Source organism: Syngnathus leptorhynchus, chromosome 10 (assembly GCF_054491065.1).
Source record: "Syngnathus leptorhynchus isolate UIUO chromosome 10, UIUO_Slep, whole genome shotgun sequence".
Lineage (NCBI taxonomy): Eukaryota > Metazoa > Chordata > Actinopteri > Syngnathiformes > Syngnathidae > Syngnathus > Syngnathus leptorhynchus.
In genome coordinates this window covers 7790775-7818462 of record NC_141204.1, presented here as the reverse complement: position 1 = coordinate 7818462, position 27688 = coordinate 7790775, and the positions used below count along the sequence as shown (strand labels likewise).

Below are 27688 nucleotides of genomic sequence, written 5' to 3'. Positions count from 1 at the left end.
ATTTTCTTACCTGGCGCGTGAGTACAAAATATGCATACATGGCCATGGCTGTGCCGTATGTGATGAAATAGGTGACAGGCTCCATGATATCCCAGGAGTACTCCCACCATGTCAACCTGGCCAGTATGCCAAACTGGGTGGCCATGTACGCCATGCCGCCCCACAGCACCCAAGTAGTGCGTCGCTCTGCCTTTCTACTCAGCTCCTGCTTCACCTACATGTGGAAAAAAAAGTGGGAGGAGCAACTCATGAACAACGTGCCAAACAGGTCAACATTAAGAAACAATCTCATGAATAGTGATACATATTTAATCCTGCTAACCCCCAAAATACATCGAAATTTTAACGACAAATAATCTTGGGCTAAATTGAGCAGATATTATGTGATTATTCACCTTTACCAGAGAGCCTGATTGGCATAACAATGAATAGAAAGGTCTTTCATTAATCAGGTACCCAATGCATATATTAGTGCTATGATATGTTGAATTGATTTCAGACTCTATGCTCAACACGCAGCTGCAGACCTTCTCAAGGGGGCGCAGCTGAGAGTTGAGCTCCTCGAGTCGTCCAATCAGCTCACGCTCTTTGCTGAGTTGGTGCTCTTCAATGCACAGGGTGGTATAGAGCTGCTGCACCAAGAACTTGACGTCATTCAGCCTTTCTGTCTCCTCGTGGGGCAGCAACTCTGATGGGAAGATAAATAAATCACGATGAATGGTTTGCTACTTTGCTTTACTCCTATAACCGTGACGTGAACATCCGCACCTCTCCTCGGTGGCCGGACAAGGTGGGTGGTGTCGTTAATGACGAGCTTGAAATCATCCAGTAACAAGATGTCAATGCCTGTAGAGGAGGCCACTCTGGCTCCATCTGGAGAAAGGGGAAAAAAAAAAAAAAAAGTTAAAAATATAGCGCAAAAGGGGAGCAATAAGAGTTGCCGGTTTAACCACTCCATACACCCTCAAGCTCTCTTGACCACGGGGCTCGTTTCGCTCTGATAATCACGAGAGGGAGAGCAGCAGCACTTCCACGCTGAGAGAAGATTCAGAGCGCCAATTGTTCTAGTATAATGAAGCATCGAAGCGGGGCAAATTTACTTCACAGCACATGTGAAAGGATTAAATTCTGTTGCCAAGCCACAGCAGCAGGAACACTTAACGGCATCAAAATACACTTGAAAAGTATGAAAGGCCATGCACAAGCGTAATCTACTAGAGGAGGTGGATAGAATGTGTGTGAATGCGTGTAAAAGAGAGAGAGAGAGAGAGAGAGAGCGTACCCGTGGAGTAGATGGCTACCCGATCGATGCCTCTGTCCTCTGCTTGGAGTTGTTGCAGGAAAACTCCCACGCAATCACTCAGCGGCTTGAGGGTGAACTGACAGCGTTCTCGCCTGGATGGCAAACTAACCGAGATGACTGGCAGCCCGTTCTGGTACACCACTGTCACCTCTGGCACAAAGACAAACAAAGATTAATACCATTTGTGATCAAGATGTTCCATTGAGAGAGTTTAGCTGGAGAGAAAACAGAGCCACAGCGTGAGAGTAATGGATTTCTTTTTTTTTTCTTATATATAAATGTTCTTAAAACAGACAAAGCCACTTGAAATCAGAAAAATGTTAAATGGTCACTGAGATCTACTGGAAAGAAACAAAAGTTGATCCATTTCATCAAGTGGAGCAAAGGCTGAAAGGGAAACTTTGTTTTTCTTTCTATGTGCCACCACACAAGCGGCTTAGCACAAATTTGATTCCTGGTAGGCTGGAGATGTCTAATAATGTAAGAGCTTCATCAGAAAAGTATCTATAAAAAAAAAAAAAAAAAGTATAAAATAAGCATCTAGCAATGCACGCAAAAGGACAGTTTCATCAAAGTAAGCCCTGCCAAGTCTGGACGATCAATACATTGTAATATCGCTGACCTTTCCCTCTTAGAGCAGTTATGTCAATTTACTGATGCCAACTATTGATATTTTGTATTCCCAAGGATAGCCTTAAAGACCTCTCTACATTATGCCTGCGTGATTAGACTGACAATTGTGCAACCTAAAGAACATGCAATTTATTCCAAACTAATTTTCAATAGGAAAAGAATCAAGTTGACACATGAGTGGGTCTTAATGACAGAAGGGCAATAAATCCAATTCAATTCCACAATGGACGTAATCCAAGCTGCAGTACTGCCGCCGCCACGGTTTCCCTCCTCCTCAAAACCACTGCAGTGAATCAGCACATCATCATTTGGCAATGGCGGCACCGGCCGGGTCCAGCTACTTTGGATCGTCACCAAATCCACAAAGGTGTGCGCATTAATTTCCTCACCCACCACTGCGCTTCTCTCCACCTCCTCCTGCTGCCTTTATCTTGCCCTGTGCAGCCATCATCGCTTAGGGTATCTCCCATCTCACAATCCCACAGCTATTACAGCCGACTTTAAGATAAAATCAGAAAATTGTCACCCTCTAATTTTTTAGTCCTCCTGACAATCACTCTCTACCCTAAGAGATCCTACAATGATGGCTACATGATGCTCCGCTGTGGGAATCAATGCACGATTGTGTTACAGACAAGATTCGAGGCAAAGTCAGGGCTTTCTTCCAGCAAAGAAAGGAAGCTTTTGCTGCACCTCAGGGTTTCTGATCATATGTTTGGGAATAAACAGCATCTGTGACTAAAGGAGAAGGGAGGGGAGGGGAGGGGGAGAACTTACCCTCTGTAGAAGCCGGGGTACACAACATTCTCTGGCCGTGCCATGAAGGGGAGCCCCTCCAAATCTGCAGACAAGGAGAAAAAAAAAAAAGGCCTGATTATTTTACTAACTGTAATGTCATATTTAGGAGAATATACACATTGACATTATAAAGATATGATATAATGATAATATTTGGTTGTTGAGCCAAACTGAAGCAGGGAATTTTGCAGAAAACATTTGTTCCTGGACCACATAACCCATTTTCAATTGAGAAAAAGCATTTGAGTAAAACCTACCGATTGTGCAGCAAAACCCAAATTTACACAATAATAATAATACCAATAAAACATGTCACGTTTTTCTGAGTTATGGTGTTCTATTTATTCCTGTCTGAGATGCCCCAAATAAATTCTAAAATGTATGTTTTGATTATTGTAAAATGTATCAATGTGTGGGGGTGGGGCGTTGGGGGTAGTGAAAGGATTTCGTTTGCTATGCCGCTGAGACAAAAATAACTCAAAGCAACAAGACCCACTTCAATGAGCTGTCTCGGCCTGCATGTATGGTGCACACTAGGGCTCTAATGAGAGCAGATGGCCAAGTTACTATAGCAAATTACCGTTCATTTGGGTTTAGATAAATACACACATATGAACATTTTGTTTGGTAACAAGACATACGATATGCTAACACAATTTTTGACTTTGCCCCATGATCTCCACTGTCAGCTGTAAATAGCTCCAATTTGCCCATGACACTAATGAGGAAAAGTTGCATATAGATTTTATAAAAGTATGTGCGTAATCGATTCAATAGTACTAAATTACTTCAAGTGAACATAAAAAATTAAGAAAAGGGGGAATTCAATTATTTGGCAATGTTTTAAAACTGTTCAATGCAAAAGGTACATGGCTTGACATTTTTTGAAGGACTGAAGGACGCGCAATGCATGTCTTAAGTAATATTTAGCTTTTTTTTTTTTAAATTAAATATCAATAGGTGACATACTTTCTTCATTTCCATAATTTTATAACCCTAGCCACACCCCACAAATAACATTGTTGAATTCATTGATTATTTTAAATCCATTGCTTCACATTCTAGATCAATTAAACAATATCTAGAGCACCATTGGCAGAAAAACACTGCAGTGGGTGACAAAGACGGCGGCAGCCTCAATGTGTGCCTCAGTTGTGTCAGACACTGAGGGGAGGAGGCGGGTGCAGTTGAGCACAGCTTGGGGAAACCCTTTTTTTTAATGCTGCAAAAGTAGGAGTCCATTTGCACAGCACATTTCCAATCGCACAAATGGTGTCCTTTTCTAGGAGAAGCAATGAAGCCTTTTAAGGCATTAAATTAGCTGTCACATCCGCTTACATGCATGTACAGTGGAGCAAGGTGTAATGAGGCAGTGGAAATACAGCAAAGAACAACAAAGGCAGTAAACTTTTCCGATGTTTCAAATCATTCGCATGGGTGAACTACTGTTATGCTACAATCATAACACCGCAACAGCTAAGTGTCCTCCTGAAGCCACAATGAAGAGACAGAACTAAGCAATTTTTCATACTGCTGAACATATGCAATATATATGTATGACGTTCACAGAATATATTTCGAGTATTTTGAGAACCAGCTATGACTATTGCACACAGTATCCACTGCAACTCTACGATATAGTGTACTACTCCTTGAATCTTACCGAGCAAAACAACAAATGATGCAAGTTTCTATTTATAAATGTCCACTGACAGTTCTGGGATACGGACGTCTAAGAAAGCATCATAGTACAGGTAGGTATAAATGAACACATTTGTGAAGAAGGACATGAAAATTTGATGGTTGTTTTTCTTGTCAGAATGCCCAGAGCTGTTGGTGATTAAATGTCTCTGCTTTTTATCAGGGTGTCTGATTGCCAATCACATCCTTCCCGCTGTTGTTTAAACCAGAGACGCAAATCTAACTGCAAAGAGTAAAGGCACTGACAGTGCTGAGTTGATTAGATGAACAAAGACGACGGGTATGTCAAAGCTAGACTTCATCTATTTTCTATCACTCATTCAGGGTCACGGGGGAGCTGGAGCCCATCCCAGCTGACAATGTAAGAGAAACAGGGAGACAGCCTGAGCTGGTTGCCAGTCAACCACACGGAAAACACAAACAGCCATTTCCACTCATAACCAGCAATTTCCACATTGTCCCTGTTCCGATCAGAAAAAAAAACCTCCACATGAAGTGATCGGTTTCTACAACAACTCATATTTGGTGGCAACATCTCATAAGGCAAACAAGGTTCTTAAATTACCCTTATCTAATAATTACAACTATCAGGTCTGTTATGGTGACAATGGTTGTAAATGCTACTGTATAAATTCTGCAACATTACACATCATATTTGTATTCAAAATCACCAAAAGCGTCTCTGGTGGTTGGCACAAGGATATTTTATGTCAAGGCTATACACAAACAAGCACACACACACACAAAGAAATGTGTGTCCTGCAGTGATTGCTGTCCCATGGTATCATGGGAGCTCAAACAGTGATTAGGCTGCTGATCAGATGACAAGCCGAGAGAGGCATTCAAGACTGTCTTGAATTGCTCCAGTGCTCATTTGCTGACTTTAAGCTCCCACGAAAGACTGCAGTCGAGCGGCATTATGAACATAGGCAAATGATTGTGAATGTGACATCTGTGGTGATGTATCTGCATCTATTTGCAGGTTTGTCCACCCTTCTGTTCACCAGCCTGCTTGACAGCAGCAGTGACAGAACGTCTGAGCAAAAGCAAACCCACCACCGCCACACCACTTTACATCTTCTCGCCCGCCTCACATTGCCCCTCGCACTTCTCGGTACGCAGCCGGCGCTGAGATACTGCGTGAAATATTTAAGCGCGTAGCTGCAGTCAATAGCAAAACAACCTTGGAATCAATGTCATGCAAATAAAAGAATGGGACAAAGACAGACACTGAGCAAAACAGGAAGACGGACAGATTATCTGAAAGGGAGGGATGGAGGATGAGGGGAATGTGGCAGGAGGAGAGTAATCGAGATAGATGATGGCCGGAGTAAGAGTCACCAGTGTGCTTGCGTTTCAAGTCGTGCTGCTGCATGCCCTGCAGCACACACATCGTGTTTCAAACGTGACTCCCCTTCATTGAGTATGGTATAGGTTGGAGGGGTAGGGTGAGGGGGAGCAGCAGCAGTCGACAAGTAGGGAGGAGGGGGGAGAGAGAGAGAGGGAAGGCGGCGGTTGCTGATCACTGCAGTAGAGGAATTCCTCGTCTTGAATCAGGGGGTTGCCCCTCGCCGTACCCCTCCTCTCACCGTCTCGCTCTCACTGAATCCTGATAAGCTGGTCTCAACATCTCTCTCTTCTCTCATCTGCACTGCGCTTTACCTTACACTGCATTTTACTGTACTTCCGGACAAATTTGAGGTCTTGGTTTACAGTCAAGTTGTTCAAACGTTCAGTTATTGGAGCTTGGTATGTATGTCACATAAAGACAAATCGAAACAATGCTTGGCATTATTTGTTTGGGGGGGGGGGCATTTCAGACAAAATAATTCACAATCTCCACTAAAAACAACTCTAACCTAAATCTTGACAGCAGAACTGAACACAAAATGACAAAGCAGTTTAAAATCTTCTCCCTCAGAACACATCAGAACAAAAACCGTGTTGAAAAATCATGTCGCTGACATAATTCCCATTTCATGATGCCCTTGCAGGGATTTGCAGCACTCAGTCATTTATCTGCACAATGGCTGTATCCATCTATGTGCTAATACGCTTTTCTGGGCGGCAACATCCTGGATAACATGGCCGATTTCCCGATGTAATTGTTGAAATATTTCATACACTATATACAAGAGCCCATGTTATTATCTATCGACGGTACGTTAGTGAAGCAAGCAGTGCTTATTCTTGCCATCGCTGGAAATGGAAATTGCTTTCATTTTAATCCTATTTATCGGACACTACACTTTGCTGGTTAGAGTCCGAAGACGAGGACAAATTTACAATCAATCAAATGGATATGGGGTCAATTTCCCAGCAGCCGAGTCATTAGGTACTCTATCGTGTTAGCATCATAGAAAATGCGAGAACCGCGATCAAGGTAGAGTTAACCCGAGAGGTCACACCGTGAAGACAGAAACGTGGAGTACACAGTACATCGCCTAAAATTAGCCAACAAACACACTTCACAATTTTGAGAACAAATTCTGTGTGAATTGTAAGTTAAGAAAAAGCCAAACGGGGTTTATGAACTATTAAATTAGAAAGGCAGCGTATCTACGGTCTCATGACTCTCATCACTCGTGAGAAAGAATGAAAGAAAACCAGACTCCCATTCATTAATCCAGCGAGGCAATGCAGAGTGTGTATTGCTTTCCTCTGGTTGTTTCCAGATTTATTGCTCTTCCATATCGCATTAAGGGACTGCTGAGTCTTATACTTTAAAATCTATTTTCAGTACACATGCATTAGTACATAATTCACTATGTCTAAGAAATAAACAAATGTTAACTAAACGAATGCAAGAAATAAACACAGGCCTTTTTGCAATAATAGGATGAACCACAGTTGTAACTGTATGTATTTTTATTCAAGATTTCAAAACCGAGTTATGGAGAATATCCCATCATCATCTTTTCATACAATGGCTTCGGTTAGTTTACCCAAACGAAAGATTACAAAAGTGCTGCTTGTCAAATTATGCACGTTAAGAAGACTGCACCAGAATTTTAAATTAAACATGAAAATATTAATTTATGCTGTTTTGTATATATTGGCAGATCATTTCCATAATCCGGGGAATTTATGCCAATTCAGAATAAAGTCCAAAACATCCAAACAAAACACATTTAAAAGTAAAAAAATGTCTCAATTCCAAATCTAAAATAAGAAACTGTAACTTAGCGTTAAAGTTTGATTCAGTTGGGAAGCCAACGTTTTTCATTTCCATTTGAGATCTGATGAGTACAATGAGAACAATCATTTACTTCCCCTCAAGAGACCTTGCAGGCTAGACATGAATGCCGTAGGGTCAAAACAGAACAAAAAAACTGAAATGAAAGATAAGACAACCACTCTGCACTTCCTAGAGACCAAAACGGAATTGTGTGTGAACGTTAACACAGTCAAACTTATGCAATAGAGAAAAAGCTGCGTCGTTGACAGACAATAAAATCTTCAGTCCCGTTCTTCAGCACCACCATATTACACAATCTCCGCTCACACGTTGCACAAACTGTTACGAAGCGTAGATTTAAGATGGTGACAACCTGGTTTCTTTACTGCACTGCAGAGTTGACTGCGATTTGCTTAGTTCCAACATCAAAACGCCACAGCTGTTACTGCACGCAATAAACCGATAGATTAGTTCCATCTCAATTTGGTAAATTGGCTTTCGGACCCTGAGTATGCTTTGATGAATGAATGTCTACTCAAGCTTTGCATAATCCACAGGATAAAACAATAATTTGATATCATTTGAGCAGGAAATATAAACACACGGCCAGTCGTCCACCTCACAAAACTTCTCCGCGCCTTCCTGGGACCGGCAACGTGAGAACCAGCTGCATTATTAAACAGCAAAACAGGCTTCCACGCCTGAAACCACCGCTCCATTGTGAGATCCTCTTTGCTTGAATAATGTGTTTACAGAGTATACACAATATGCCTGCATATAGACGTGCGTGGGAGCAGGTGTTTATTTTACAGGCACGATATGACCCTTTTTGATGGCTCATATAGCAGATGGCACTTGCTGCTCGTGTCCGTGATAATTGCATTGCGAGTCACGCAACTCTCAGCCCTTTTCCAAGCTACAGTGCTATAATGCACGGACCAAGCAGTGCCCACCCCCATCCCCACACACACTTCTTCATTTGCTCTTTCATCAGTTCCCCTCCAAGCTGGAGGATTTTCAAAGACATACGCCAATCATGGCCTATACATAGACATCACACACACTTGCTATTCCTTAGACTGGGTCCTTTATCTTAAGGTGATCCAACTCGGTTGCAGCTCACATAAAGCAAACACCTGGCATCGGAATCAATGCAGCTGAAGAAGCACTTTCAGTCCAATAATGCATTCCGAATTCCTTCTTGCCACCATTATCAGGAGCTTGAGGGGTATGCATCTAGCGTTTCTGCCCACTCGACTTATTTAGGACTATAATTTGGTCCTTGTAAAGTACTAATATGTAATCTATATGTCCTGACCTAGATTGCGACCAACTTTAAATAGTCAAACGTTGAGTATTGTTCAAACAGCTCCTGCCTGACTGCTCATCGCTTTGAGCATCTTCTGTGAGCAGCAATTTATTCAGCTATAGCAGCTTGAGGCAACAAAGACTTTGTACAGAGGTTTACAAAAATGTCAAGCTTTTGGAAAGTCTTCCAAATCTGGTTACCCTCTAGGTGTGAGAAAACGGGAACCAAAAAAATACAACTGCGCAAAACATTCATTTTGGGATTTGTCAGGGGACGTCCATCATGGCTGTTATGAAAACTTACATTAGCATGAGGATATCACCAGTTTTCATTTGTAATGCTGACGGGTATATAATATGTCTTACTTTTCGCACTGCATCTCTGCCTTGCTTTCAAAACCTGATTCGATATTATTTACCAAAAAAGTAATTAAAAGAAATCAAATGAATTGTAAGTGTTAGGGTTGAGATCAAAATAATTTGTCAACCCTAACAGTCAGTATTGGAAGCCTGTAAAATACACTGTTTCTTTTTTCCCTCTATGTTGCTGTATGATTGTGACAGACGTAAATTGGAGAGCTGTCCACGTGCATCAAAAATGATCCAAGGGGTGCTTGTTTCCACACTCTGGGTGCCGCTTCCGCACGTAGAAGCCAGCCACCGCGAACATTCACAAGCAGAAGAGGAGACAACCAAATGACAGCAGGAACGTGCTAGCACCATGGTGTCGATCCAACAAAAGTCGGGCAGGCCCGTGGTTCAGCAATATGCACAGCATGATTCAGATCTGCCCAACCAAGATCTGATTTGTCCATGGCAAGAGAAATGCTGTAAGTTTGATCCATTTTGACCAAAGTATGAGATGTTAAGACACCTGGGAACTGTTTTTAATTGTGAACCAAATGCATAAGAGTTTCACTGTATGCCTCTGTGTGTGCGCAAGGCTGACTCTGCAGACTACAGTACAGCATCCCACTTAAGGCAATAAATTTCTCCTGAGGCCCAAGCTGCTATTTATGAAGCAGAGCATTGGAATGTTCCTTTTGAGGAAACATTGACTGGATTGCTCTTCATGACAGCCTAGTTCCAACGCCACAAAATGCCTTAGCCATGACTGAGGCAATAGAAGGCCTTTCTGTTACAGCACTGATCCCCCATGCAAGATAAGACAACTTAAGAGTTCAGCAATCAATCAGCCTCAGTCGATGTCTGATTACATCACTTTGTGCTCAATGGAGAGATAGAGAGAGAGAGAGAGAGCGTGAAACGCCTCGAAATCGGACTCCATGGAATTGCTGGCTGCTCTATGCTTTCCCGCTTTGCCTGTGTCAGCAGCTCGGTCTAAGTTTTACTTCGCTCCAGTCCACATGGACGTGGTATAGCAAGAAGCAGGAAGTGTTGTAATTAACTGACACGGATTGGACCAGACACTGTGGAGGTGGCTGTGCATTTTTAATTTGGCACTTTCCCCCTTGGAGGGAGGGATGGATGGTACGGATCTCATCACTCAGGCCGATGTGATACACATTAGGTTGCACTGCCAACAATAAAATACATTTGAGATGTCTAGAACTCAAATCGCAAAGAAATACCAGTCCAATTAGGATGGGACTGAATCCAAACTGCTGGCTACTGGTACAGGGTGTGAAAAAGCGACGTGATTTTAAAATAAAATGACAAATCCTTTGATTTTCTTATTACTATAGAAGATTATTATTTCCTTTTCTTGTTTTTTTATATTGAGCAGATCTTATTCCTCAGCATTCAAGTCAAATGGAATGGCAACAGGGAGCAGAAATAAGGCAAAGGAGGCGTGATGGCTCACAGAAGCCAAGAATCGAGAAGACAAGTCACAACTTGAAGGAAATGTAAAAACATGTCCTGCATACTAATACAGCCAATGGAAATACTGAGTCAGTAAAATATAAAGATGATGACTTTGTTCTAAGGATTATAGAGACCCACTTGCTAAATTTGAGGTCATTTAGGGCACATGAAAGGGGCAACAATGGAGGACACACTGAACTGAGATTAGAGGAAAGGGACAAATTTAATAATAGACGTAGTTGAACTGTGGAGTTGGATCCGACACTAATCTCAACTGACTTTATTAGCCATTTTTCAGCCTTGTCAGTCCTCCTTGCTTCCTTCTGTGGTCTGTGTGCTGTGTTTTTCCGTCAGTCCCAGAGCTGGGAAAGCTGGAACCAACACGTCGCACTCACAGAAACAAAAAGGAGGCCATGAAATAATGTCTGAGACCCTTTTGCCGGCTGAAAATTGGACTGCTTGCTTATTTGACTGGTGCATCCATTCTCTTCCGCATAAGTTCTGCTTAGTGGTGGAAGTAAGCATTTTTTTTTAACAACATTCAAGGCTTGTACAGTATTCACTCTGTGACGTCAGTTCATTTTGCAAACCACCGCTGGAAAATGAAAACAGAACTCAACAGATATGAACCAAATTACTAACCTAGAAGCAAGAAACAGTCAATCGATAATGTCATTAGACATCACGATAGGATTTTAGCTTTACGGCCCACTGTAAGCGTTTTTAAGCAGTCAAGTGTTTGTTCCCATGTGACATGATGGAATAATCAATTTCATTTAAAACTCAATGATACATGCCTAGTAGAACAACACGGTCAAGGTGCAGTGAGGTAATTTAGATTGAGAGTAACATGACATATTTTTCATATTTTGCTGCTAACATTGACAAACAGAGAAAATTGAATTTTAGCTCATTCATTCCCCAAGAAAGCACTGTGCAGATTTATAGAAATGAACCTTCAGAGTCAGCAAAAAATTCCGATCAATCTGTTCTTTGGGATTTCACTGTCAGCTCCCAATTTGAGCTGCACACACTGTGACACATAAATTGGTGTAAAAAGAGAACCAGGCTGCACAAATAACAAACGGACCACATTTGAGCAGCACCTTTCTACCTAACAAGGACACACAATCGGCATTTTTATGTTTTTACATTTCAAAAGATTGAACAAGTGTTTTATTAACATGCTGGGAAACACCTTCATCAAAATACCTCAAGGGTTAAGAACATTAGCACACTTTATGTACCCTATGATTTGTTTGGCTGAAATTAGGCCCGATGTCATGGAAAAGAGTCATCCCGACATACGGCTGGGCTAATGGCATCTATCGATTTTGTTATTTTTAATAACAGATAATGTATTTTCTGATATCAATTCTCTGGAAAATTGTGTTCTGAATTCAACTAATGTTCAGGTTGACGAGCAGACTAAAATAAATAGGATTTATTTGCTCTGACGTTCGACAAAAATATAAACAGGACTAACCTTTTAGTTTTGACAAAGCAAAACATAACAAAGCTAAAAATGTCTATTCGTACCGAAAGCCAGGGCTATTACTCAATAGCTAAATGAAATAAAAGTCAGGGTCTCAAATGAGAAATATTGTGAAGACATGTATTTATGGCCCATCAAACCAAATGTCAGAGCACGCAAAAGCGATACAAGACGAGTAGAGATCCACACTATAAACTTTGAAAAGAAAATGGGGAGAAACATATGGTTGACTACTTGTGTTCTGTATGGCAAGTGTAATATGTCAACCTAATGGCAACAAAATTCTTTTGCGACTGTCTTTATAACTCAAACGTTTGTAGAGGAAAACTGAACCCATTGCTCTCTGCAACTAATTCGCTTACTCCTCCAAACAATGATGGTCCCTGAAAGATTGGAAAATATCAGTTTGTGTGTATTTCCCAAAAATTATCTTCCTTACTACCAGGAAGAAAGCGATCTCAAATCTCATGAGTCAACTTAAAAAAAGCCTGTCAAACACTTACTTTGTGTGCCCAACCCACGCAACACCTTTTATGACTTCTATCAATTGCATTTCTCTCTTTGACGTCATCTATAGGCGCAATTATCAGACACAAACACAACAAGCTTCCTGGAGCCAAATACGTCCTCATTCAGCTTTCACCCTTTCCAAGAACTGAGTCATGGATGGCTCAAAGAAGTCAGCGTGTGAATGGTTGTGTGTGCGTGTGTGTAGCCATCAACCAGTAAGTCTCACGGGAAACTGCAGTGAAATTGATGCATGCCAAGTAGCGACACGTGGATGGATGGATTGGGAGCATCCGCCTTTGCCAAGGGGAAGATAAGTGCTGATGCTGCAGTAATGGAGTGATGGAGAAGGATGATGATGGAATAGAAAGGGAGAAATAGCAAAAAAAGGTGAAAACAATACAGGAGTGCTGGTGGTGTAACAGGCATAGCTAGAATTGACAATTTCAAGGTGACCTTCACTTAGATTGATATATAATATTACAGCTTTTCTGATTGGCCCAACGCCCACAATAAGCCCCGGCAAGGAAAACACTCCCACCTGAACCTTTTGTGTCTCCTCCTTAAACAAACAGCTATTCCCTCTGGGGGCAATGTGTCAGGGGAGAGGCACACATAAGTCTTGACGCTCACAATAAAAAAAAAATAATAATAATAAAAATAGGGGGGGGGGGGGGGGGATGACATTCTAAACACACCTTAAAGTGTTCCAGATACATGTCAGGGTGGTTGCCCAAGTGTCCTAAACATTTTTTTGCAAAGACAATAGCATTTGAACAAACATGATCCCAACTCTAGCCCAAACATGAAACACTGCTACATAGGAAACACTACAAAAGGGAGTATTAGGTTGTCGATAAATTGCTCTTCAAGAATTTAATCGGGCCTTGAAGCTATTAAAGTGAAATGAGGTGCATTGCTTGGTTGCAACTCGTAAAAGTGTAATATTTTAAATCTTAAGTAGCTTGTGGCATAAAGAAGGGATGTCAACTAGGGCCTAAATTCAGAGGAAATGTATCATTCAACCACAGAAATAACAATGTTCTTCAACAATTTCACCAATGACGTGTAAACAACACCTTTTACCACCCATTTTCTGTTGTTTAACTTAGGCATAGCTTTGGTGATAAAATTATTTTTTCCCATTACCCAGCTGAAGGAGAAAACCATTCATCTGTTGTCATTTTCCATCCACACCTAATGCCCACTGCAGTTAAATGTAAACACATGCCGAGGGTAACATGCGCTCATTTGTCATTGTACAACCCACCCCCCCCCCTTCTCCATTTTATTGGCCAATGGGACAAAATACATGTGCCCCATGAAAAAATAAAGCACATTCGCTCACTCCCACAAAGCCAACGTACACGCACATAGTAAGAGTTGCTGGGTTAATGCACTATACAGAGCAAAAGACACAAATATCCTGTTCTCATCAAATTTTCAAACTGGTTTGTGAACCAAGGGCTTATATTGGAGAAAAAACATGCCCTCTTGAAATTGAGTTGATTTTAGAATAACTGCTGTTCTTTAATTGTTAATTCATTGTCAAAACAGAAACATATTGGAAATAAGTATAATAATTGCTCTAAAAGAACATCAAATACAAACCTTGAAATGTTGCTTCAAATGTCAGGATAGTCGTACCAGACTTGTACAAGGCATGGTAATGTCGAATTTTTATTTTTCAAATTTTAATCTTAAAAGCCATATGGAAAAAAAATAAAAATAAATGAATAAATAAATAAATACTAACCTGCGGAGATAGGGCAGTGGGAGGCTGAGTGAAGAGTGTAGAGTGGGCTGCTGACCGAAGGCCATGCGCTCTCCTGACAGTCTGGCGCGTGATTGGCGCAGACAGTACCTCCTGCTAAAAAGACAACATGGGAAGAGGATGAAAGAAATTAGCCAACATCTCTCATCATCAGCTCAAATTGGAAATAAAGTGGCTGTGATGTAGCAAAGTTAAACACCAGAAGGGTTTACAGTAGCTTCCTCAAAAGAGGATTAAAATAATGAAGCGTGAAAGTGGATGCTGTTTGCCTTCCTCTTCTCATCGTAGACTAAAGTGGTTGACTTTTTGCTGCAATTTAAATACGTCATATGGTTGCAAAAGTCTGTGCAATATGTTAGCAAGCATCCCATCTGTGTGTATTTCCATTATTCAAACTCAGAGTTGACAGTAAATATACTCTCATATAACTATTACTATTTATTATATACCCGTGTCTGTGTTTTGTCTTTTTATTCCCTGGAGGACTGATGACAAATCAATTTGGTGCAACATTGCAACCTCTAAAGTCTAATGTCTGAGGAATGGATGATTTCTATTTCCACAATTTGCTCGGGGATGAGGTCGACCAGCATCCCGGAACGGAATGTGTTTGACCTTAGAAGAATGATAAACAGCAGCAATCAGTTTTAAAAACTTTGCCGGTACATTTTAAGGGCATGTTATATCAGGTTTGTCAGGAAAGTAACACATAGGCTGTGCAGTACATTGCAGGTTCAGACTTTATCCCTAATAAATTGAATAACACTGAATGAAATGAAAGGATTACAAGTCAAGTCAAGTCTACTTCAGAACTTGTTGTGCTCCACACAGTGACAATGATGCAATGTACAAGAAATGAAAATTCCATAAAGAAAAGATCAAATCTTCACAATAAATAATCTCTCTCACTAATGTAATGCTGCACTGGAAAAAAAAAAAGCTACATACTGCAGTTTTTAAAAATATTTTTAATTGAGGGTATTCATCTGTAGACATGCAATAAAGACATTTGCTTATTTGTGTAAATACAAATCTAAAATAGAATGCTGCACCTTATCCGATCCATGAGTGATTTGAGTGCAGGCAATATTCAGTCAACCATAAAAGGTTTTACACATAAAATATTCAAGAGTAAGAATGTTTAGGTAAAGTGGGTCTCATTTTTTTGCACAGTTCATCAAGTTCTTATTAGTTACAGAGGACTGACACTTGCTGAAAAAGACCTCAGGAAAAAAGGTGCCTTGTGACACATTGGCCTACTAGTTCGATTATATTCTGGTATGAATAAAGATGGCCAGCTCATGGTTGTATTTATGATTCACGACGGATAGCTATTCACACGAGCTTTCCAAGTTCACCTTAATTCACTATTGGTAATCATACAAAGGCAGTTGGCAGAGATTGTCATAACATATGTAACTGCATTGATTAAAAAAAATCCTTGTAAAAAGCTAAAACAAGTTATTGTTATATTGAACCAAGACTATACACAGCTAAAGTGCAGCAAGTCACAGTGCATAGGCAAATGTGACTTTATTGTTAGAAAATCTATCATACATTCAACGGTTCAATACCGCTGAAGTTGGAACACTGGTGAGAATCGATGATTGTTTGCCTTGCCAATGACTTGAAGCAAAGACTATGGAGGTAGCCAGTTAATGGAAGCTTTTCGATTATAAATAACAAATGTGTTAGCAGGATTTGGAAAATAAACTACAGCAACTTTGTTTGACCCGGGCTACTAGACAATTCAATGCATGGCCGCTCTACCACTTCCAAAGAGGACACCAAACTCAAGCTCACCATTAAGATAAGCAGTGAACCTTGGTACTATGATCAAGTGTTGCTGCAGGATTATTGCTTCTTGCTTATCTATTTTAGGTCAGGCATACTGCATCGACTCTCACATGGGGCGTGCCTTCACACCTCCAGTGACTAACAACAGTGACTATGAACAAGATACGAGACTCTTCTAGTTTAATCCTATGAAGGGACAACTTATTAACACAAGAATGTCACTGCGGTTCAAGCAGTGCAATAAAATTAGCGACCACTTTCTTCCCAAGTGTGGAATACAACATATGAAATGTGTAGGGGGGTATTAAGTATGACCTATCTGCACCATCAGGCCTTTGGGCCACGGAGGGGAGGACCAATCTATTTCTGGACATTTGATTGTCAGAGAAGACAGCAGCTGTTCTCTCTAGATACCTGCTCTACAACAAAGTGGAATCATACACATACAAAAAAGACACCTCAGTCTCTTGACCCGAGACAACCAGTAGATTTGCTTTTCTTCTTATGTGGAACCAACAAGGTCTGAGCATTTCCTCCTGGAGTGGTAAATCAACTGCAAGGTTTAAGGATGGGACAATGTCCTCAAAGTCACTGACTTCAAAATGTCAGTGGTTCTGTCCACAGACTGAAGTTTAGGATTTAGATTTGCAATTCAAAGACTTGTACGAATGCATTTGTTTCCAAGTGACTCTACCCAAATTCCAAGTTGTATGCCCCAAGAGATTTGATTTAAATTTGTCATTTCTTAGGTGGTTAGATTAGTTTTTGGTTCAACTCAGCAGCACATACATTAATAAAATTTTACATTGTTAAAGGTTTAGAGGTGATAGAGAGGTGTCGCTACAGAGAATACAAAGGAATGGAGTTTACACAATATCCCTCAAACAAACCTTTTATTTATTTTCTTAATAAACAGTCACATACCAAATTCAAAATACATGGAATGCTGAGACGGAAAGCAGACCAAGGTTTACAATCCTAACAGTGGTGAGTTGGAAAAGGGGCTGCAAAGAACATGCCATAAGAGTCAAACACTTGTCGGAGCCTGACATCTATTTGTGATGGAAAACAGCAGGTCATAAGAGGCTAGTAGAGGTAGAAACCTGAGAGTATCGTTCACTCATTCATCTATCTACCGTATCACTCATTCTCACAAGGGTTGCAGGCGTACCGGAGCCTCTCCCAGAAGTCTTAGGGTGGTAGGCAGGGGACACCCTGAACTGGTCGAGAGTAATTGCAGACAACTTAACAGGAATGTTATTGCTTCCTAGTTAAACAATTACAAAGAGCAACCAAGCTTGTAAAAGGAAGCCTTGATCATATTCTCTTGTCCTTATTTTCTCAAATGCACATACTTACTACTGACAAAAGTTTGACATTAGTCTGCAATTTCAGCATTACCGCAAAGGCTCTCGGTGATAATGCAGAAGAAATATTACCTGCGTGATAAATGTGCTTTCTTATCCAACCATCTCTCTTTTTCCTATCTTACAGTTCTTTCAGTTATTACTCATTCACCATCCCCACACTTGTAAGGGAAAAGCAGTTAGCCTGCTGGAGAAGAGGAAAGATGGCGAGCAGGCCAAAGGCAATCACACAGACCACAGAGAAGACAATTAAGAGAGGACGACAGAAGTGGGGAAAGGAAAAGAAAAATGGTATTTCCGGCACATTAAGCACATAGAGTAAAACTAGACAAAAGAGGCTGGGTGACTGACTGTTGAGTCACCGCAAGCCAATAATGACATTTGGAGTGGAGGAGAATTGATCCGGTCAGAGGGGTTTCCCTGGAAGTTTACTGATGACAAGAAGGCACTCAAGAAAACAAAACATGTACACCAAGGGGGTCTGAAGGACTCAAACCTATTCATGACACAAGTTGAATTTTCATACAAATGAAAAACTAATCAATTTTAGTTCACTGAGAAGTGCATGCACACTAGTTGCCCATCCCAGATGTAGAACATAAAACTATTCTAGAAATATAGAAAGATCTTGGACAAACCAAGTTGGAAAAAGGGACCACATATCTAACCAGACAGACGGGGAGATGGGTGCATCATCAGTATCGGGCTTCACAAGTTATCACCCAACAAACATGGAGACACTCACCCACGCACGTGTGATGTAATCACAACTTTCATGCATACGCACATAGAAGAATCGGGGTCACGGACGCGAGCGTGCAGGGAAGGGGCTGGCAGCTTAGCATCACTCGCTGCAGTGCTGATAAATGGGCACACTCCAGAGTATTTTCATTGATAATGAAAAAGAGTAACTTATGAGGATTCTGGCCAGGTGTGTGATGAACAAAAGAAAAATAACAGAAACAAGTAGACAAAAACCAGCCCTTGTGCCGTTCAATCCTTTCCCAATGTATTCCTTATGGTGTCATCGCAATACATCCTTATAAAATCATAAAGTTGGAAAGGACAATTTACCCAAAAACAACAAAACAAACTCCTCCGACTGAATTCCGTGCAGTACCGTGTTGATTTTAAATGGGGCTCCTCGGGGCTTTTAAGGAAGGATCAGCTCAATATGAAAAAGGGAAGGACAGCAACTATTTAGAAAAGACCTGGGAGGCATCTAAAAACATTGCAAGGAATTTGCAGTGTGTTTAATTTCATACAAAAGGCACAAACACACCCCTCCGGCCACCCGGATGAAGCTGAAGATCATCAGAATGCAAAAGTGTAGATTTGAGGGGAAGGCACGCACAAAAGGAAACAAGTGAAAACATAAGAGAAATGAGTTATAGAGATGAGTTATAAATTGTGGCTTCATACACGTCTGCTGCAAATGTACTCATCCTCAACATCACCTGCCGACTGCCAGTTCATCGCCAAGGTCGTTCGAACATATCCACAGTGCATAAAATCAGCTCTCAACATTCTCTGTATTGATATCGGTCTAATTTGACAAATGAAAGACTTGTGTTGACTCAAAATATTCTGACATATGGACCAATTCCGTAACGGAATAACTCTGCATTTATGTTGTTGATATGTTAACCATCTACTCCCGAGGGTTTGTGGAGTGAGCATATGTAAGTATGACACAATGAATCTGCGTTCTAACTTAAGTTGACCACATAAATCTCATTTTATTGCTTTTTCTCTGCTGAGCTGACATATTATGTTGGATGGCTCCCCTCGGAACAAGATTCAATTCAAAAGACATATCTACTCACGTTCGCATTCACTGAACGTACCATCGTATTGCCGTACCCACCGTGGCAATCAGTCGGCTGGCATTACAAAATGTTGCCCAACCTTTGAATTCAGATTATAGATAACGGTCAAACAATTATGACAGATCTAAGTGGTTGGAGACAGTAGCTGTGCAATAAGGTGGCCATAATCAATTAACTTTGGCATATCTACTGAAGACATGTTTATTGAAAACGATACGGCAAGAACAGCGAAAGGGGATAATGAATTGGGCAACCTCTATTTCGCTATCGTGGTGTTCATATAGTAGTTACCTTGGCAACATCAGCACAGCAGCTTAAAAAGCTCATAACACATTTATGAATCATATTTCAAAACGAACCTATATTTTTGTCAAGCAGAAAGATGCAGTTTGTAGCCATACAAAAAATATATATATATCCTGGCACGCCACATTACAAATATGGCCTCAGGCTGACAATGCGAAAGCAATGAAATGAATCCTCCCACAAAAAGTCCTTTCATTTAATCCTTCCATTGCCGCTGCCTTGTTCATCAAGTTCATATCCAGGTTGGGTTATCCCAAGGGTTGCCTTCTTAAGACCAAAGCCAGTAAAGGGCTTAAGCAGTGCAAGTAGTAAATTCAGATTTGCTTTACTGATAGGTTCTAACAGAGTGCTGGTATTCTGCCAACCAGGTTTTTTTTTTTAGTAAGATGACTGTTGTTGATACATGGTCAACATTTAATTTCCCCATCTACAGAAAACTGAAAGAATATACAAAGGGGGGTAAGATTCTCTCAAAGACTAAATGTCCCACGTAATCCACAAATAACATCAGCAGTGTTTCCATACCCAGAAATAGAGCCTCCGCACCACCAATGGAACACAATGCTATTTTAAATTGTTATGGTATGTGCTCAGAAAAAACCCACACCCATTACAGACACAACATCTATGAACCTGCACATGGTGCAGAGCCAACAATGCAACAACCTTTGAAATTAAACTGAGACGTGCTGAATAGCCAAAGGGAGGGAACGGGCCCAAATCATTTTTATTATGTGTGATAGCAAGTTAAAGACATGACCTTCAGGGTTTTATTCATGTGTTTTGTGCAATTTTCCAAAATCAAAGTGCTATTTATTTATTCTAGTCTCCAAGAACTGGGATGACTCAGACCTTTAGAATCACAAGACCAGGCTTTCAAATTAATTGTTTGATTTTTTTTTAGAAGATTCTTTTAGAACTTGTTTTAATCCTGCCCTAAATGCATTATTAAAGTAGAAGCTAAACACTGTCTCCATGGTAATTCTCTAGCAGAAGTGTCCTCCAACATCTCCTGCATCCTATTTATAGACTAGTGGATGACTGGTTAGTTGGCAAAAGATGAGTAACACCGAAGTGAAACTGGAAACATTTCTGAAACCTCTGCGTGTTATTTGTCTTCGCCTTGCATCTTTGCTTTCTAACAAAATACTTTGAACAAGCAGAACAATCACTAGAGTTAGTACAAAGAACAGGTTCAATGTGTCTGAAACGTGACAGGCTTGAAAGCTCGGAGGCAGTGGAACACATTCACAATATGCACATTCAGTGACACCACTGATGACGAACAACCTTGACGTCGTACAAATCAATGAATACACGACAAGCAGTAGTTCTGGCAGGGCCACTCAATTTTTCCTACACCTGACGAAAGGCTTGAGATGGAACCCTGCATCCATTCATCCATCCAGTCATTTTCTGAACCAATTTACTCAACCAAAATCAAGGAGGAAAAGAAGACCCAAATCTTTAGCATCTTGGTGTCATATTAGATCCATCATCAACAATGGATTACAGTTGCGGCGCTATTTACATAAGCAATTCCGTGACTGGCCAGCCTCCTAAAGGTGCCTTTGAGTAGAGGGACAGGATTGTTTGTATCCATCATATCATCCCGTTAGACCCACTTGACTTTGATATGACACAAGACAAGAAGGAACATTTTAGTCCAAATAAAGGTATGGCACTTTATGCCAAGGTTAGGCCACATGGTCATTTAGAAATCACTTTCATTTTAGTTATTAAAGCCAAAGTCTACAACAAATAACGCTTTTTCAGAATTAGCTTCCAAACTATTTTTTGCTTGCTGATTTTTGTCATATTATTAATGCAAAACGACTTGCAAAAAAAAAAAAAAAAGACAAAGCTTCCAGTCATTCAAAGTAACACTTCAAATTTTCTAACTGAACTCATGTAATGTTGAATGGAAGCTATTCAAACTTGATGGGTATTCTCATTAAAAGCAGTGCAGTTTGTTAAATACGCTTTTCAATGAACCTTTGTCTTGAGTTTTAAATTACACTCCTGTAGCTGTCCTGCATCACAACGAAAAACTGATCTGTCACAAATTGAACATTACACTCAAGTTACAGTACAAAAAGAGGAAATAAACACGTGGTAGTGCTATAAGCAATCAAAAAGAAAGCAAGGAGATCAACAAACATAAATAAAAATTCATTTAAAAACTAACACTTTGGTAGACATTGAGAACGAACAAAAAGTATTAAGAGTCGGACAATAAGTAAGCAACTAAATTCTTCCACTTCATGTAACGGGAGGTCTACCGAAAAGAGTGGTGCGTCATTATCCGAATCCAAAACGTATCTCCTGTGTCTGCCCTGCATGGTAAAACTCCAGCATGTGTAATTACAATGTAAACAAGGCAGGCGATGCAATTCCAGTTCCCTGAGCCTTCATGTACCCACTGAATGTGCTCAGAGGCTCTTTTGTTGCAGTTAAGACTCGGTACTTGACTCCTGCCAACATCTCTCACAAATACAAAGGGATCATTTCAGGATTAAAACAGGGGGGAAAAAAGGCCACGGCAGTTATGAAGTTTACTGGTGGCTGGATGATCCTTTGGTCTATGCAGTAAAAACTAATGTGTATCTTGCTGCATATTTACTAATTGAATGTAGTAATTCTTTCACTTTCTATTGCTTCCTTAATCTGTTCAGGGCGGTAGAGTGAGATGGAGACCGTTTCAACTGACCCAAATCGTCAATCGTTGGTCACATGCTGACAACCACTCGTATACGTGGTCTTGACTGTGACGCACCATCGTGCCACCCTAATTTATTGCAGTCATTGTTCAAAGTTGGTACTCAAGAATTCTTTTTCAACAATGGATGGAGAGGCCAAAAAGTACCTTTCCATGACATTTCTAAACATTAGTGTGATCCATGGTCAAACAATGCTATGCTAGTCCATCTGTATTCTATATCTCAATCTGCTTAATTTGCATTGATCAGGGATTGATGACTACTATTCATCTGCTTAAGTTCTATTTTAATAGCCGTGTTTAATCTTCACGCTCATTTAATTGCTCCAGCCACAAATATAGAGTAGTAATAAAGCTCCCAAGTGACGGCTGCAACTAACGTGCCAACTGCTCAAGAGTTGAATGGGGGGGGACCCAGACAAAAAGGAAACAACTGACCAACAAACAGCAGGCCACTTCTAACATGGGTTTCCAAGACACTGTGGAGAAAGAATCTTCTCAAGTGGAAAGAAACATGGACTCCCATTAACCATTATGCCCTCAACACAAGAGTGATGTCACATTCATCCAGTTTAACTGTGACCGGCAAAGACCTCATTTACATGGTAACGGAACACCGTGAGGTCGTACCCAGCAGGGAAAGTCTGTATGTTGACAGCAGAGTAGCCCGATCTGTCTTGAGTACATCAGAGCAGACACCTGATCTTACGCTCAAATAAATCAGACGATAGTTGCTGTTTGTAATGCAGCAATAAAAGAAGGGTGGAGGGGAAAAAATAAAAAATAGGCCAGTTTTTCCTGCTTGCTCCATGTGGCTGTGGTGACTATTTTTAAAAAATAAATAAAATTGCAGTATTACATTGCAGTTTCCAGGAGGGCTGGGTGATATATCGTTATCGAATTGATATCTAAATATCAACATTCAAGATGTTAAGCACTGTTAACCTTGTTGGCATGGGTTCCCATTTGATAATGAATTTTAAAGTCATTCATATATCTTAAATACCTTTCAAGTTTTGTCTCAAAGGTGTTGTGTTGTATTTTTAAAAACTATAACAATGGAATCATAACACCCTCAAATTCCAATGAGACTTTTATAATGTTTTTATTGTGTACTGCACAAGATAGACATCAGAAAGAATCTCGTCTACCAGATAGATACTCAATCAATATTGTGGTTTCATTATATATATATGTCTAAAAGCAGAAATAAAGCTTTAACATTAAAGTTGCATGTGGTGGCCAGCTCCACAATAGAAAAAATATTTTCCTGGTTGTATGCTGTATTTAGTTACTATGGTGCTGCCAGCCTATTTTCTTCTTGAGCGAAAGAGGTGAGCTTGAGGGCGAGGGAATCCTCTGTCATTAACAGGCCTCTTTCATACGTCGCGGCAAGAATTTAAAAAGCGCCTCACTGTTAGCAAGATGCTGATTTTCCGCTGTTGCCAATTAATCGTTTATGCGTCTTCTCTTTCTGTCCTGTGCTGATATGATTGTCCCTTTTTAGTACTGTTGTAATTATTCATCTGCCTCTTTCAACTCACATCGTATTGTTTTCAATTCAGCAAATCGGTGAAAAAAAGAGGCAAAGGCTCACAGAATGGATTTCAGCATGTATAATACCTAATCATGTATAATAATATTTACAATACCATTTAATCATGTGTTAACGTGTCCTTATGTCACAGTCTAGCTGTTTTACTGGAAGGTGTGAGATACACAATGGAGTTAAGTGGACAAACAATCAGCAGTCAGTGAAACACAACTTTTTAGTTGAAATTCAACTACTTTAAGATATTTAAGATTTTGCCTCAACTGATTCTAGACGCGATTACTCGGTAAGACAAAACCAAGATCAAACATTTCGGTTCTCCAAGTTCTCAGTGTTCTCGATGCTGGCAGCATCACCTCTACTCTGTTGCTTGCATTAATTTGAACCTGCATAAACAAGGGTACCAACAATCAATACTTGGTGAAGGAGAGGTCAAGTCTAGCCTTGCTATCCATAATTAGCTGCATAAATTAGACAGTCTTCATGTTTTTGGAGGGCAGATCGCTATCGATTTGACCCATATGGGAAGCAAACTAGGTGGAGGAATTTGAAGAAAGAAAGCACAAACGTTGTGGGTCAATAGCCACTATTTCAAATTGATTACTCGAGTTTACTTGCACCTTAGAGTAAAACCGCTAACAAGTGATTTTAGCTACTGTGCCACAATTTCAAGGAAATAAACGTGAAGAGAATCACATTCTGGAAATGCGTTCCGCTTTCACAGTAATGCGCTTCGTCTTCTATTCGATGAGTCGAAAGTGAAAGTGATGACCTTCATCCCCAAACAGCAACCTCACCTATCCTCCTGGCAGCGGACCCAGCGCCAGCTCGCTGTCCTCGAGATGCGGGGTGACCAAGCGGTGCTCCCATCCATCACCACATTACACACATTGCCCGAGTTTAATGTCCTTTGCAGACTTGAATAGAGCTACACATGGCCACCCTGAAACACGGGCAGCTAATTAGTCAATGACAAGAGTTGAGGGTTCACCAGTTATTTACCACCTCGAGGGTGTAATCCCTTCCAGTATGTTAATGAGGACCTCGCCAATCACCATAGCCTCATCCATGACTGCACCAACCTCGGCACTATGAAGAGTAGATTTAAGTGGCAGGAGGCCATGCAGTCACTGCAGGATCGGCCTGACAAGAGGTTTGAGAATGAATGATATTGCACTGTGCATTCTGATGAGGCAGCAGGAAGAGAGAGCAAGAGAGAGAGAGAGAGCATTTTCTGCATTTCTACAAGTGCCTATCAATGAAGAAATCCAGGCCGGGCCTGTCAGGCAACAGGTAAACAGCTGGTAAGGGTGACAAAAGGTACAAATTTACAACATACACTTTGGGGAAAAAATGAGAGAATGTACAGATGAAAAAAGGTCAAGAAATGCAGTTCGATGCTCAATATCCTCGTGTCCCACGAATCCGTGTACTCTGTTGAGGATTGTCTCTGAATTCATCGGAATATTTTGTTGTTGTCTGCCAGGAATATCAAGACTGAAATTTTGGCCATATCCCCCCCCCCATCCCAACTTGATACCATCAATTTTAAGTTGAAGTATCTGCACGGATGAAAAAAAAAATGTAGTGAAGCAGATCAACTCTAGTGTAATTATTTAATAAAAAAAAAAAAGTAAAACACCCTGTCTCATCTAGATGAGTCAGATTTGTTGAACAAATTAAAAAAAACACTCTAAAGCACTCCAAATTGGAGAGCAGAGTGCTTGCCAGAACTCCGGCACAGCAAACAAATTATAGAAGTCCACGCTTGCTGGGCTTTTGCACCTCAGTGGACAGGAAGGAAGTGTGTCAGAGACAAAGGGTGTCATCTCTAAGATGTCAAGAAATATTTGCTATTATGTACAGAGTGCGAAAAAATGCCCAACATAATACATGTCAGCAAACGCAGGGATAAACTTTCATCATAAAGTTCACAGTTCATTTCACTTTTCTTAAGAGACTTCTTCAATATGACGGTTAATGTCTGCCACACATTCTTGACTTGCATGTAGCATGTATGCGTAAAAGCATAAACATTAAATGTATATGTGCTACTGCAAAACAAAGAATATAAAACTGTAGTAACAAGGCTTTCTTTATGCGAGGCTTCTCCCATGATGAGCAAAACAAACACAAAGGGCTCATTGCGCTTGTCAAACGTAACATTTTATTGCTCGACAGTATCCTCAAGAAATCTGTCAATTAAAATTAAATGCTTTTGTGCCGAGAAACAAGGCTAACAGCTGCAGCTTGAACTGACATGGCCGGCTGGAGACGCAACAATATCTGTCTGCTCTCTACTTCTTGTATCTGGCTTAGCAGCCCACTGTAGAAACTTCAGTCAAAAACATTTGAAGGCAGAGCATCATTAATCATCATCATTTCTGTAAACTTGTCAATATCAGCTACATCTATTGTTAGTTCTTATTTTGGCAAAACAGTAATGGAAATATATACGATTTTCTGTCGGTTATGTTACAGAACTTGGTCAAGAATCTACAGATGACCCAGCAGGACCTTACGGACATAAAAATGTGGAGAACCTGTCATCTGAAAAATGGAATCAGTTCTTTTGTGAAGAACATTATCGTGTGCTGGTTATTGCAGTGCATTATGTAATAGGATAAAAATGTTTGCATTATGCTCAATTTAAGAACACAATTGTCACTCTATTATCATAATTGTTAAAAAATAGGGCTTCAATATTTGTTATTTTAATGTATTGTTTGATGGCCTGAATTAAAATACCAACATACGAGTGCCATCATTGAAAAATATCTGTATTAAATGACGAATTACATTTTACCAAATTTGTTTTCAACTGTAGTAAAGAAAACAAGTCCGTTACGACTAAATGACATTCATCGGGTCTTCAGAGTCAAGCTTAAAACCCCTAACAAACAAATAACGTCGTTAGCTAGCTTGAGCACAGACAAAAGTTTGCTTTCTAATTAGTGCAATGTACAAATGTCTTCTTCTGAAGACCAATGAAATGATGAAGACATGAAATCATACGTTAGACCTCACACTGAGCGTCAGGGGTAAGATCGCAATCAAGCGACAACTTCTGACGACAGCTTTGTCACTCATTTAAGCGAATCGCCTCCTCCCTGACGACCGCCACTCTCTTATCACACTAATCAGGATAACTTCAGTCCTAAGTCAGTGAAGGCAGCATGGATAAATGAGTTTACTCCTACGTTGATTGGATTATATAGCAGAAGATGCTTGACCTGATGGCCCCAACCACGAGCTGATGAGCTTAATGAACACAAGAGCGTTAATAGCAAAATCAGAATAGAGCTACCTGATGAGCAAAAATACATTTTTACCGTAATCTGTCTACTATATGTGCTGTATAACGGCAGAATCTATAGATTCATACTATTAATATTCAACTGGCGTTTTATTCTATGTATTTTTACAAGGATGGCTTACCCCGATGATTCAACTCCCGAGACTCACTTAAGGGGAGCTGCATTTATATGACAGAAGACTCAATAGTAATCTGGTGGAGGTTAAATGTGAGTCTCAGGGGGTCCAAAGGCTGCTTTGCATTTATGAGGAGATGAAATGCTGCAACCACACCAAAAA

General features: G+C 40.4%; 1 protein-coding gene across 1 annotated transcript in view; it reads right to left on the bottom strand.

Moving 5' to 3' along the window:
* Positions 1-27688, bottom strand: part of mcu (mitochondrial calcium uniporter) — a 35432-nt gene that overhangs the window by 5312 nt on the left and 2432 nt on the right. The window contains exons 2-7 of the mRNA XM_085922793.1: positions 14507-14620; positions 2714-2777; positions 1283-1453; positions 769-873; positions 528-688; positions 11-214 (exon numbers count right to left, since the gene is read on the bottom strand). Of these exons, the coding sequence (XP_085778919.1) occupies positions 11-214; positions 528-688; positions 769-873; positions 1283-1453; positions 2714-2777; positions 14507-14620 (819 nt within the window). The remainder of the gene's footprint in view (positions 1-10; positions 215-527; positions 689-768; positions 874-1282; positions 1454-2713; positions 2778-14506; positions 14621-27688) is intronic.